General features: G+C 42.4%; 1 protein-coding gene across 1 annotated transcript; it reads left to right on the top strand.

Moving 5' to 3' along the window:
* Positions 1-394: 394 nt before the first annotated feature.
* LOC133791644 (uncharacterized) lies at positions 395-13,496 on the top strand. The gene is made up of 5 exons (XM_062229563.1): positions 395-715; positions 837-1,189; positions 1,328-1,448; positions 1,583-3,100; positions 13,053-13,496. Exons 1-5 carry the CDS (start codon positions 395-397, stop codon positions 13,494-13,496), a joined length of 2,757 nt encoding a protein of 918 aa, XP_062085547.1.
* The last annotated feature ends 968 nt before the right edge of the window (positions 13,497-14,464 follow it).

Raw genomic sequence — 14,464 nt, forward strand, 5'->3', positions numbered from 1 at the left:
GTTATGGAGCAACCCATTGATTACGAATGGCTACCAACTAAATGTTCTGGTTGTAAGAAGTTGGGTCATACTGCTACCTCCTGCAAGCATGCCCCTGATGTTATTAAGAGGTCGACAGAGTCTCAAAACCAGGCTAAAGCAGGTGATATTGCAGCTAGTGGCATTACTATTGATGCCCCGGATTTCAGTTCCCAGAATTAGCAAGAGTCCCATGAGGTTCGCTCTCATGCTTCTGCTTCATCTGGTCCTATTGGATCCAAATGAGAAACCCCTCGAAAATCAGGGATGATGAAACCTAATGATATACCATGTCTTGAACTGCAGAGGAATTCTTTCAGTCTTCTACGGGAAAACCAGCAGCAAACAACTTATCCGCCTTTACCACATGCCTTGAATGGATTGCTGCAACATGTTAAGTTGGAATGTTAGGGGGTTAAATAACAAGAATAAGCAGCAGGCAATTTTGGATGTCTGCAGACTGAATAAAATTGGTCTTGGAGCTTTGATTGAAACAAAAATAAAAGGGGATAGAATAAGGGATATTATGAACTCATCTTTTGCTGGTTGGAAGTTTTATAGCAGTTCTGTGCTGGAGGAGCATATTTTGCTAATTTGGAAAGCTCAATTGGTGATGGTTGATATTCTTCAGGAGAGTGATCAAATTTTACACTGTAGAGTTAATATGCTTGGTAGGAATTTGGAATATTTCCTCTCGGTAGTCTATGGCTCTAATCACTTGGAGACTAGGAAATTATTATGGTCTAACTTAGCTACTGTTCATAGGCCGGTTAACCCCTGGATTATTATGGGAGACTTTAATGCTATTTTTCATGTAGATGATCGTCTTGGTGGAAGACCTTATTTCTGTTAAGGAAATGGAGGATGCTCGTCAGTGGTTAGCTTTAGGAGAGGCAACTGAAATGAAGACGTTGGGCCCATATTACACTTGGTCTAATAAGCAGGATGGTGGAGCTCGTATCTTCTCCAAGTTGGACAGAATATTTGCTAATGAGAGTTGGAGTGATGTCTTCCCGTTGGCTATAGCTTATGCTCAATGGGATGTGGTTTCTAACCATTGTTATCTGCTTATCAAACAGGTGGATTTCAGAAGGTTGGGAGTGAAGCCTTTTCGATTTTACAATATATGGGTAGCTCATGACAAATTTAGGGAGACTGTTCTTAATAGCTGGTCTATTCATTTAAGGGGCAAGGGTTGTTTCGTCTTGTTGGAAAACTCACAAGACTAAAACATGTTCTAAAAAAGCTCAATTGGAGATCTATGGGAGATGTTGCTTGTAACTATGAGGATAGTAAATCTAAATACCAGCAGGCCCAAGATGCTCTTTATTCAGATCCTTTCAATGCCGACTTACTGTCAAAAGAAAAAGAAGCCCAGTAGGATTACTTCAGGCATGAGAAGATTTATGCCAACTTTCTTCGTCAAAAAAGTAAGATCACTTGGCTTCGTTTTGGTGATGAAAATTCCTCGTATTTACATGCTCACTTGAAACAAAGGCAGATTTCTAATCCTATTGTTTCATATATTGATGCTGATGGTCACTTTGTGGATGATTATGATTAGGTTGTTGATTATTTTTTTCAACATTTTAAGAGTCATTTGGGGATTGCTAGCAAGTCTACTGGTCAAATAGATCCTGTTTGTATTAGCCATGGTCCTGTACTGAGTTTGGATGACCAGTTGAGCCTAATAAAATTGTTTACTCTCCCAGAAGTTCGGTCAGCTATGTTTAGTATTCACTCAGTCAAAAGTCCTGGCCCGGATGGTTATGGGGTAGGGTTCTTCAAAGCTATATGGAAGGATATAGGCAAGGAAGTTTATGTGGCTGTTTTGGATTTCTTTGACTCAAGCAGAATTCCCCCGTTGCTTAATGATACTATCATCTCTCTTATCCCGAAAGTGGATCAGCTAACAATTGCTTCTGAGTTTAGACCAATTGCTTGTTGCAATACTATTTACAAGTGCATTTCGAAAATTCTTTTTAACCGGTTGGCTATGGTTCTCCCTTCTCTGATCAATCTTAATCAGGGTACCTTTATAAAACATAGATCTCTGGCTTACAATGTCCTCATTTTTCAAGATCTGATTAAGGGATACAATAGGAAAAATAGCTCACCCCGTTGTGCAATGAAGCTAGACTTGAGCAAGGCATATGATACTATTGACTGGGATTTCTTGGAAAATTTGCTCAATATGTTGTGCTTTCCAAGTCGGTTCATCAATTGGATTATGGTTTGCTTGAGAATATCGTCTTACTCTTTGGTTCTAAATGGTAGGATTCAAGGGAAGTTTAAGGGTGGAAAAGGGCTTCGGCAGGGAGATCCTACTTATCCTTTGCTATTTGTTATAGTGATGGAGTATCTCACCCGCCTTCTGATTAAGGCCTCCATAGATAACCGGTTCAGATTTCATCCAATGTGTAAGTCTTTGAATCTAATTAGTCTTTGTTTTGCTGACGACCTCATTATCTTTTGTAAAGGTGCCATTTCCTCTGTTCAAGTTCTTCTTGAGGTGTTTTCTGAATTTGGTTGCTCTTCGGGTCTAAAGATTAATTACTCTAAATCTCATATCTACTTTGGAGGTGTTCTAGCTGAGATTAAAGCTAGAATTTTGGCCTGTTCAAAGCTTATTGAGGGTGTTTTCCCACTGAAATATCTTGGGGATCCCCTTCGTCCTACCAAATGGAAGGCCACTGATTGTGATATTACTTTTAAGAAGATTCAGATGTGTCTCAATGTCTGGTCCAGTCGCCATCTCTCTTATGCTGGTAGGGTCCAACTTATTCATTCTATTCTGCTTGGTATTCGAAATTATTGGATGAGTATATTCATGCTTCCTCAGAGTGTTGTTAAGAACATTGATAGAATTTGTCGTCAGTTCCTTTGGGGTGAGAGTGGTTCCCGCAGTAAGTTTCATTTCACCTCTTGGGAGCAAGTTTGTCGTCCTAAGTCTTTTGGTGGTTTGGGATTTCTTGAGGGGCCTATTTGGAACAAAATCTCACTTGCCAAATATATTTGGGCTATTGAGTCTAAACAAGATCAGCTTTGGGTTAAGTGGGTGAATTGCATTTATCTGAAAGGGGTTAGTCTCTGGGATCATTTGATAAAACATGATTCCAACTGGTATTGGAGGAAGTTGGTTTCCTACTGTAAATTTGTTTCTCGGTCTGATTTTGTAACGCCCTGGATAGCCAAGACCGTTACACTGTGTGTTTATAAAGGTGCAAGACTTGCTAATCAAGTCATTTAATCAAAACGTGCTACCAAAACTATAGTTGAACTAGGGTTAAAAGATTTTGGTCTCAAAAGTTTCATTTCTTATAAATAAACATTTTCTATTTACATGGGATCCCAGAAGTAATAAGTTAAATATTGTTTACAAAAGACTCAAGATCTAGATACAATGATTAGCCACTCTAAGGCAAAACAGACGGTTAAGCATTTCTTGTGTTGTTCCACTCTTTGGTCGTGGTGGCCGAACAGCTGTCTATGTACATTCAGCCCTGCAGCTCTCCATCTCAGGATCGGTCCAACCTGCCTTTGCCTTTACCTGCACCACGTAGCACCCGTGAGCCAAGGCCCAGCAAGAAAACATAGTAACAAAGCACAATCATTCAACAGACAATCAGGTAACTCATACCCCATAAGCATGTATTCAACAGTTTAAGCATTCATGTTATTCAAGTATTCAGCATACCAAGTATATCATTCCATAACAATAATCAATCCACATATGATAACTAGGGTTAACGCCCTTAGGCCGCACCCTCTATTTATCCCACTGACTCTGGCCCGCTTAAACCGAGCTCAGTGAATATTAAGTTGTCATCGGCTACCAGTGGCCAAGTCGCGCCCTGTGCGCAAGTATAATTTACAGCACCCTTAGGTCGTTTATCACATGTCCCATGTCATAATACCATCTATGACATTATACAGGTATAGGGAGCTCTTAGTCCCATCACAAACACATAACCGGGTGCAATTTTCTTACCTTTAGATTCGCTAGCCTTGTTCGATTTGATCCCTAAGAAAGATCCCTCTTGAGCCCTAGCGCACACCTAATCACAACCATAGATCAAAATCATCACCAAACCTCAATTCCAAAACCTAGCCTCGGGACCAATCCCGAGCCCTCAGGAAGCCCTAATTCCACCAAACGGGGTGGTGGAATCAAACCCCAAACCCCCGGGCAAAAACCCTTGAAAATAACCTAAAAACCCCTTTCTGGAAATAGGGTAGCACTACATCACTCTAAGGAGAGCGCTACAGCGCTACAAACAGAGCCTAAGGCGCCCCATACCACTCAGCCTAGCGCTACAGCGCCCAATGGCTAGCGATGTAGCGCTAGTCACAGCACAGCAAATCTTGCCTTTTCCTCCTTCGATTTTCCCCTAGCCAAACCCTTCCAAAACTCTTCCAAACTTCAACCAAACATAAAACAAACCTACCAACATCCTCCACTCATCCCAAGCATCCCAACCACACGTAACTCAATCACATGCATCCATAATCAAAGAATTCACCAAAGCTGGACCTAAAACTCAAAAACTCAGCAAAAACAACAATTAAAACCACATAACTTGAACTAGAATTTCTTACCTTTGCTGGATGAGCTTAGCCTAGGTTAACCTCCTCACTCGCTTGGCCTTCACCTCCTTGAGCTCAGCTCCAATTTCCCTAGAATTCCCCACCAAAACTCAGCTCAAAATCCACAACCATACCAAGAACTAGAAACTGAAAACTACCTTGAACCTTACCTCAAATGATGAGTATCCCCTGCCAATTCCTCAAACCAGACCAAAGACCTTAGCCTCAAGCTCCTGCCTAGACTCCCTCTGAATTTTGCTCCAAGAAACCTCAAGGAAATGGAGAAGAGTCCTCCAACAGAATGAGAGAGAAAAAGACTTCCAATTTCCCTTTTTTTTTCCTTCTCTTCTTTCTTTTCTTTCCTTTCCTTCAGAATTCCAGCCCTTTCTACACAATCCACTAAGTATAAAGCCTAATAACATTTATCCCTTATAAGCCAAATGACCACAACACCCTCCCATAATTCCTAAGCCTTTTAATCCACCTAGGGGCATTTTGGTCATTTCTCCCAATTCCCGCTAATTCCTCGAGTGTCTCTATTATTTAACACTTACTTCCCGGCACCTAACTAATCATCAATTATATTTCTCAATATCAAAATAGACTCCAATATATTCTCTAAATTCCCATAAATACCCCCAGGTCACCCCGAGCCGGGTATAAATCCCCGCCGCGACTTTTCACTAAACCGCTCACTGGGATCGCCTTGAGTCACAGATTACAAATATATCCACATAATAATGTGGTCTCGGCAATTTATCACAAATATATACAGTTATGCCCTCAACGGGCCAAAATTACGATTATGCCCTTCTAACCTAATCAGGGCATACATGCATACTAATTCAAATAGTCATATAGCATGCTTTAATCATTAAATCACATATAATCCTGTTATGCCCTCCCGGCACACTAATCAAGGCTCTTAAGCCTTATTAGTAAATTGGGTCGTTACAACTATCCCCTCCTAATGAGAATTTCCTCCTCGAAATTTACCTGAATAACTCGGGATACTGATCCCGCATCGCCGTCTCAAGCTCCCAGGTCGCTTCCTCGACCCTACTATTCCTCCACAACACTTTAACAAGAGGAATCGTCCTATTCCGTAGTACTTTATCTTTCTGATCCAAAATTTGAACCGGTTGCTCCTCATAAGCCAAATCTGTCTGTAACTCTAAGTCCTCATACCTCAATACATGAGTCACATCCGAGACGTACTTCCGGAGCATAGAAACATGGAATACGTCATGAACTTCTGACAATGATGGTGGCAAGGCCAACCTGTAAGCCACCTGACCGACCCTTTCCAGGATCTCAAAAGGTCCAATGAACCTAGGGCTTAGCTTTCCCTTCTTTCCAAACCTCCTCACCCCTCGCAATGATGAAACCCGAAGAAACACGTGGTCCCCAACCTGGAACTCCACGTCCCTACGCTTGGGATCAGCGTAGCTTTTCTGTCTACTCTGTGAGGCGAACATCCTAGCTCGGATCTTCTTTATTGCTTCACTTGTCCTCTGAACCATATCTAGCCCCAAATACTTCCTCTCACCCATCTCATCCCAATGAATGGGTGATCTGCACTTCCTCCCATATAACTTCTCGTAGGGAGCCACTCTTCGGTTATTGGTAACTATTGTTATACGAAAATTCAATCAACGGGAGATACTTACTCCATGACCCTTCAAAGTCGATCACACACGCTCTGAGCATATCTTCCAACACCTGAATCGTCCTCTCAGACTGTCCATCAGTCTGAGGATGAAAGGCTGTACTGAACTTCAACTGAGTCCCCATAGCCTTCTGCAAACCACCCCAAAAGTTGGAAGTAAAGATAGGATCCCGGTCTGACACTATAGACTTAGGAACCCCATGGAGACGTACGATTTCTCTCATGTACAACTCAGTGTACTGATCCATAGTGTATGTCGACTTCACTGGAAGAAAATGGGCTGACTTGGTGTATCTGTCCACTATCACCCACACCGAGTCATGAAGCCCTGCCGTTCTGGGTAAACCTCCCACAAAATCCATCGTAATGTCCTCCCATTTCCACTCGGGAATACCCAAAGGCTGAAGCAACCCTGCTGGTCGCTGATGTTCAGCTTTCACCTGTTGACAGGTTATGCATCTGGCTACGTACTCCACCACATCCTTCTTCATCCCGGGCCACCAATATAACATCCGAAGATCCTGGTACATCTTCGTGGCACCCGGATGAAGTGAGTACGGCGTCGTATGAGACTCATCCAATATATCTCGTCTGATCCCCTCATCAGCTGGAACACAAATCCATCCCTGATACTGAAGCAAACCAACCTCAGAAATAGAATAGTCCTTAGCTACTCCCGCTAAGACATTCTCTCTAACCTCCTGTAACTGAGCGTCTACCAACTGTCCTTCTTTAATCCGCTCTAGCAGGGTCGACTGCAGAGTAATATTGGCCAACCGGCCTACCACTAATTATATCCCTGCTCTGACCATCTCATCAGCTAACTCTCTCGAGATCAGGGTGGAACTGTATAACTGACCTGGGCCCCTCCGGCTCAATGTATCCGCCACTACGTTGGCTTTCCCCGAATGGTAAAGAATATCACAATCATAGTCCTTCACCAACTCTAGCCAATGCCTTTGTCTCATGTTCAGGTCCTTTTGTGTAAAGAAATACTTCAGACTCTTATGGTCAATGTACACCTCGCACTTCTCCCCATACAAGTAATGTCGCCAAATCTTCAGTGCAAATACCACCGCTGCGAGCTCCAAATCATGGGTAGGATACCGCTGTTCATACTCCTTCAGCTATCGTGATGCATAAACTATGACCTTCTCATTATGCATCAGCACACAGCCTAAACCCAACCTTGATGCATCGCAATAGACCACAAACTTCCCTTCCCCCGAAGGAAGACTCAACACAAACGCAGAAATAAGTCGTCGCTTCAGCTCTTGGAAATTGTCTTCACACTTGCCTGACCAGATAAACTTCAAATTCTTCCGTGTCAATTCTGTCATCGGTGCCGTTATCTTTGAGAAGCCTTCCACAAACCGTCTATAATAACCCGCTAGACCAAGAAAACTCCGCACCTCCGAGGCGGTCCTTGGCCTCGGCCAATCCCTAACTGCTTCTACCTTAGATGGATCCATCTTAATCCCATATGCGCCCACAATATGTCCAAGGAATGTCACTTTTGGTAACCAAAATTCACATTTCTTAAACTTGGCGTACAACTGATGCTCCCTCAACCTCTGAAGAACCTGTCAAAGATGAAGCTCGTGCTCTGCCTCTGAACTGGAGTACACTAAGATGTCGTCAATGAAAACAATAACGAACTAATCCAGAAAGTCCTTGAACACCCTGTTCATTAGATCCATGAAGGTTGCTGGGGCATTGGTCAAACCAAACGACATGACCAGAAACTCGTAGTGCCCGTACCTCGTTCGGAAGGCCGTCTTCGGTATGTCCTCGTCCTTGATCCTCAGCTGGTGATAACCAAATCAAAGATCAATCTTTGAGAACACCGTCTTGCCCTGCAGCTGATCGAAAAAGTCATCAATCCTTGGTAGGGGTTACTTATTCTTGATAGTCAACTTGTTCAATTCCCTGTAGTCTATGCACATTCTCAAAGTCCTGCCCTTCTTCTTCACAAATAGAACTGGAGCACCCCACGGCGAGTAACTAGGCCTAATAAACCCCAAATCCAGAAGCTCCTGCAACTATATCTTCAATTCTTTTAGTTCTACTGGTGCCATCCTATACAGTGCCCTCGACACTGGCTCTGTCCCTGGCGCCAACTCAATGACAAACTGAATCTCTCTACGCAGGGGCAACCCCGGCAAGTCCTCAAGGAACACATCCAAGAACTCAAAAACCAATCTGGTCTCTTCCGGTCCTACTGGCGAAACCCTGGTGGTATCCACCACACTAGCCAGAAAACCTACACACCCTCCTTGTAACAGATCTCTGGCTCTCAGCGCTGATATCCTGGGTACGCGAGGTCCATACACCGCTCCCACAAAAACAAAGGGATCCTCACCCTCTGGCACAAAGGTCAACATCTTCTTCCTGCAGTCAATAGTAGCTCCATATCTAACCAGCCAATCCATACCCAGAATCATATTGAAGTCCTCCATACTCAGCTCAATCAAATCTACTGACAACTTTCTACCGTCCACTATCACTAGCAATGCTCTAATCCACCTCCTAGATACTACCAGTTCCCCTGTAGGCAAAATAGTCCTAAACCCTGAAGTACAATACTCACTAAGTCTACACAGTCTATCAATCACCCTACTAGAAACAAACGAATGTGTAGCACCAGAGTCAATCAATACAGTAAAAGGAGTGCCAGCACTAGAAAGCTGACTTGTTACTACCGAGGGACTAGCCTCGGCCTTTGCCTGTGTCAGGGTGAACACTCGAGCTGGAGTCAAGCTGTCCACCTTCCTCGCATCTCCCTTCTTCACTGTCGGGCAATCTTTCTTAAGGTGTCCCACCACCCCACACACATAACAGGCCTTAGCCCGAAATTCACCCGGATGGCATCTTCTGCACCTCGTGCACTCAGGATAAGTCCTCCATGCATCACTGCCTCCCTGATGACCACCTTGAGCACCCCGACCTTTCCTATCAGGACCAGGAACGATCGAAGCATCAGGAGTCTTCCTCTTCAAATCACTGGGGCCTCTGCCCCTACCAGAACCAAAATATGGAGGCACCGCCCTGCGGCCCTCCCGTCTCACTGCACTCTCTCTCCATATCTTATTCTCCGCTTCCTCAGCGGTAAAAGCCTTCTCTACAACCTGGGCATAAGTCGTCCCTCCAGGAACTGTTGTAATCCTTACATCTCGGGCTATCATAGCATTAAGCCCTCTAATGAATCTGTCTTGCCTAGCTGCATCAGTAGGCACAAGGTCTGGTGCGAATTTTGCAAGTCTATCGAACTTTAGGGCATATTATGTGACTGTCATGCTGCCCTGAACCAGCCCCACGAACTCATTTATCTTCGCTGCCCTGATGGCAACATTATAGTACTTCTGACTGAATAGTTCCTTAAATCATTCCCAAGTTAAAGTAGTAACATCCCTGGACTGTGATGCCACCTCCCACCAGATTCGGGCATCCTCTCTCAGCATATATGTGGCGCAGGCCACTCTGTCATAACCCTCTACTCTCATAAAGTCCAGAATGGTAGTAATCATGGTCATCCACTGTTCAGCCTTCAGTGGATCTGGTCCTCCCTCAAAGATCAGCGGCTGCTGTTTCCTGAACCGCTCATACAACGGCTCCCATTTATTCCCAACCTCAAATGGCTATACAACAGGTACCACTGCAAGTCGCACAATAGGGGCAGCGCCCCCCAATGGAGCCTGCTGCCGCAGAATCCAGATCTATTCATCTTGGCTCTGTAGCCGAGCCTGCATGTCTGCCATAAGCTGCTGCCAGTTCTCAGGGACTGGCGGAGGGGTCTGGCCCTGATCATCATCTTTAGTTTCAGACCTGCCGGCTAGTCGTGTAGATTTTCTTGGACGCATAATTATCCAAGTCAATCTGCAATCAGCAACTCGGCAATCAGACTATGACGACAGGGTAATAATCATTTCATGATCCATCACTGGAACCCCAATCATTCACAAGCAATCAAAGTATAACAATTTATCCAAATATTCATCCATATATTCACCCACATGCATAGCAGTGCTGATAAGCACGCCTCAATAACATCATTCAATAGTCAAGGGCTGGGCCCTTTCAGTATCTCATGCTCCCTATTAGTCAGGTAGATATCAACAATCATATCTCATTCAAATCATTTAAGCACATAGTCATGTATACACAATTTACCAAACCTTGAGTCAAGCTTGGCTTTCGCGGCGAATGTACATGTCCAGCCAGTCTTCAGGAACCCTTAAACCTAGGACGCTTTGATACCAAGTTGTAACGCCCTGGATAGCCAAGACCGTTACACTGTGTGTTTATAAAGGTGCAAGACTTGTTAATCAAGTCATTTAATCAAAACGTGTTACCAAAACTATAGTTGAACTAGGGTTAAAAGATTTTGGTCTCAAAAGTTGCATTTCTTATAAATAAACATTTTCTATTTGCATGGAATCCCAGAAGTAATAAGTTAAAGACTGTTTACAAAAGACTCAAGATCTAGATACAATGATTAGCCACTTTAAGGCAAAACAAACGGTTAAGCATTTCTTGTGCTGTTCCACACTTTGGTCATGGCGGCCGAACAGCTGTCTATGTACATTCAGCCTCGCAGCTCTCCATCTCAGGATCGGTCGAACCTGCCTTTGCCTTTACCTGCACCACGTAGCACCCGTGAGCCAAGGCCCAGCAAGAAAACACAGTAACAGAGCATAATCATTCAACAGACAATCAGGTAACTCATACCCCATAAGCATGTATTCAACAGTTTAAGCATTCATGTTATTCAAGTAGTCAGCATACCAAGTATATCATTCCATAATAATAATCAATCCACATATGATAACTAGGGTTAACGCCCTTAGGCCGCACCCTCTATTTATCCCACTGACTTCGGCCCGCTTAAACCGAGCTCAGTGAATATTAAGTTGTCCTCGGCTACCAGTGGCCAAGCCACGCCATGTGCGCAAGCATAATTTACGGCACCCTTAGGCCGTTTATCACATGTCCCATGGCATAATACCATCTATGACATTATACAGGTATAGGAAGCTCTTAGTCCCAAACACATAACCGGATGTAGTTTTCTTACCTTTAGATTCGCTAGCCTTGTTCGATTTGCTCCTTAAGCACGATCCCTCTTGAGCCCTAGCGCACACCTAATCATAACCATAGATCAGAATCATCACCAAACCTCAAGTCCAAAACCTAGCCTCGGGACCAATCCCGAGCCCTCGGGAAGCCCTAATTCCACCAAACGGGGTGGTGGAATCAAACCCCGAACCCCCGGGCAAAAACCCTTGAAAATAACACAAAAACCCCTTTCTGGAAACAGGGTAGCGCTACAACACTCTAAGGAGAGCACTACAAATAGAGCCTAAGGTGCCCCAGACCACTCAGCCTAGCGCTACAGCGCCCAATGGCTAGCGTTGTAGCGCTAGTCACAGCACAACAAATCTTGCCTTTTTCTCCTTCGATTTTCCCCGAGCCAAACCCTTCCAAAACTCTTCCAAACTTCAACCAAACATAAAACAAACCTACCAACATCCTCCACTCATTCCAAGCATCCCAACCACACATAACTCAATCATATGCACCCTTAATCAAAGAATTCACCATAGTTGGACCTGAAACTCAGAAACTCAGCAAAAACAACAATTAAAACCACAAAACTTGAACTAGAATTTCTTACCTTTGCTGGATGAGCTTAGCCTAGGTTAACCTCCTCACTAGCTTAACCTTCACCTCGAGCTCATCTCCAATTTCCCTAGAATTCCCCACCAAAACTCAGCTCAAAATCCACAACCATACCAAGAACTAGAAACTGAAAACTACCTTGAACCTTACCTCAAATGATTAGTATCCCCTGCCAATTCCTCAAACCAGACCAAAGACCTTAGCCTCAAGCTCCTGCCTAGACTCCCTCTGAATTTTGCTCCAAGAAACCTCAAGGAAATGGAGAAGAGTTCTCCAACAGAATGAGAGAGAAAAAGACTTCCAATTTCCCTTTTTTTTTCCTTCTCTTCTTTCCTTTCTTTCCTTCAGAATTCCAGCCCTTTCTACACAATCCACTAAGTATAAAGCCTAATAACATTTTATCCCTTATAAGCCAAATGACCACAATACCCTCCCATAATTCCTAAGCCTTTTAATCCACCTAGGGGCATTTTGGTCATTTCTCCCAATTCCCGCTAATTCCTCGAGTGTCTCTATTATTTACCACTTACTTCCCGACACCTAACTAATCACCAATTATATTCCTCAATATCAAAATAGACTCCAATATATTCTCTAAATTCCCATAAATACCCCCAGGCTCGCCCCGAGCCGGGTATAAATCCCCGCCGTGACTTTTCACTAAACCGCTCACTGGGATCACCTTGAGTCACAGATTACAAATATATCCACATAATAATGTGGTCTCGAAAATTTATCACAAATATATACAGTCATGCCCTCAACGGGCCAAAATTACGATTATGCCTTTCTAACCTAATCAGGGCCTACATGCATACTAATACACATAGTCATGCATCACAAATATTCAAATAGTCATATAGCATGCTTTAATCATTAAATCACATATAATCCTGTTATGCCCTCCCGGCACACTAATCAAGGCCCTTAAGCCTTATTAGTAAATTGGGTCGTTATAGATTTGGAGGCTGTTGTGGTTAAGGGTAAACTTCATTTCGGTACTTTATATGCTAAGTTTCTTCCGTGTGAGCGTATTGAATATGAGCGACCAGTTTGGTCTAAGCTTTCTGTACCTAAACACAGATTCATCCTTTGGCAGGCTGTTAACCAGCATCTGCTCACTAGGGACTTGGTGTTTTCTTATCATATTTCTGTTGCATCTGTGATATGCCCACTATGTGGTCTCGCTGGTGAAAGCCATGGTCACTTATTCTTTGATTGCATTTTTTCTAAGAAGGTTATGCACCTTGTCTCTCGCTGGCTTGGAGGGGCTACCTGGCCTGGTAATTTTGAGGATTGGATAGCTTGGCTGCCCAGCTGGAAGTCGGATTGGCTTCATCATATAGTGGCTGCAACACTTGCTGCTTGCACTTATTTCATCTGGTTAAATAGAAATGCTTGCTATTTTCTTGATAGTTGTTTTACTGTCCTTAAAGTTGAACAATTGATTAGGCATTCTGTCAAAGCTAGAGTTCTTAATATTACTTCTAGGCACCTATCTACTAGAGAAAGGCAAATGATTGAGTTTGTAAAATCTTTGTAAGTGTTGAGGGCTGTTTGATTCACCCTTTTGTATTCTCCTGTTTGTTTGATCAATGAATATTCCTTTCTTTTGATTAAAAAAAAAGTTACCATTTTTTTGGTGAATAAAGTGTATTATTTGGAAATTAAAATTCTCATTCAAAGTGTTGAGCATCTCAATTATGAGATAAGAAAAAATGAACCTAAGGGGGTTACATCTTTTGATAAGTGTCTTGCCATTGCAAGAAAAATGGATCAAAGTGGATTAAAAAATTATAGGATGACATATTGACTCAATAGACTTATAGTCTAGAGTGTGGTCAAATGAAATATATTTGAAAACTATTTAGTGACAATAATTCTTAAATATTCAATGAGGAGACATTTCAAAATTGGAGAAGCAATTTTGATCCTTTACACCAATGGTGAATAAAAGAGAACTTTATTCATTTTGGTTAAAGATGGTGATATGTTTAAATTAATCTCAATGGGGAGATAATTTTAAACAAAAACATAAGAAATCAAAGTGTTTAAATAAATTAATGAGGGTTTATTTTCTTTGATTTAAAGTGTTTAAAAAATTGACATTTTCATTTTGATTTTGATGAGAAAATCAATGGATGTCAAATTGATGTTTGCAAAAGAATCTCAAATAGACTCTTAAAAATGCACAAAAGTTGTTTAAGTGATTTTGAGATTATTTAGACAACTAAAAGTAAAGTTGCTTTGAAAGAAGTGTGCATTGCTTTAGCAAGTAAATAAATCAAGATAAACATTGAGGTTTTATCTTGAGAGTTTATCATGTGGTGTAGAGGACTCATGATGAACATTGAGAATCATAGGTCTAGATTTATCTTGGAGGATAAATGACTTAATAGAAATGAAGATATTTATATTTTGAAGTGATATTTTATTATCACTATGTGAGAAATGTGGGGGTGATGCTCAAAAGTTAATCAATTTATTTTGCTGTTAATCAATTGATTAATT

The sequence above is a fragment of the Humulus lupulus genome, chromosome 7 (genome assembly GCF_963169125.1).
Source record: "Humulus lupulus chromosome 7, drHumLupu1.1, whole genome shotgun sequence".
Classification (NCBI taxonomy): Eukaryota; Viridiplantae; Streptophyta; class Magnoliopsida; order Rosales; family Cannabaceae; genus Humulus; species Humulus lupulus.

Excerpts from the sequence above, each read along its gene's own strand:
- LOC133791644 (XM_062229563.1), top strand. The coding sequence starts at position 395 with ATGGATTGCTGCAACATGTTAAGTTGGAATGTTAGGGGGTTAAATAAC. Across the intron at positions 1,190-1,327 it reads GAGACTGTTCTTAATAGCTG|CAGGCCCAAGATGCTCTTTA; the intron begins GTCTATTCATTT and ends TCTAAATACCAG. Across the intron at positions 1,449-1,582 it reads CAACTTTCTTCGTCAAAAAA|GTTGTTGATTATTTTTTTCA; the intron begins GTAAGATCACTT and ends GATTATGATTAG.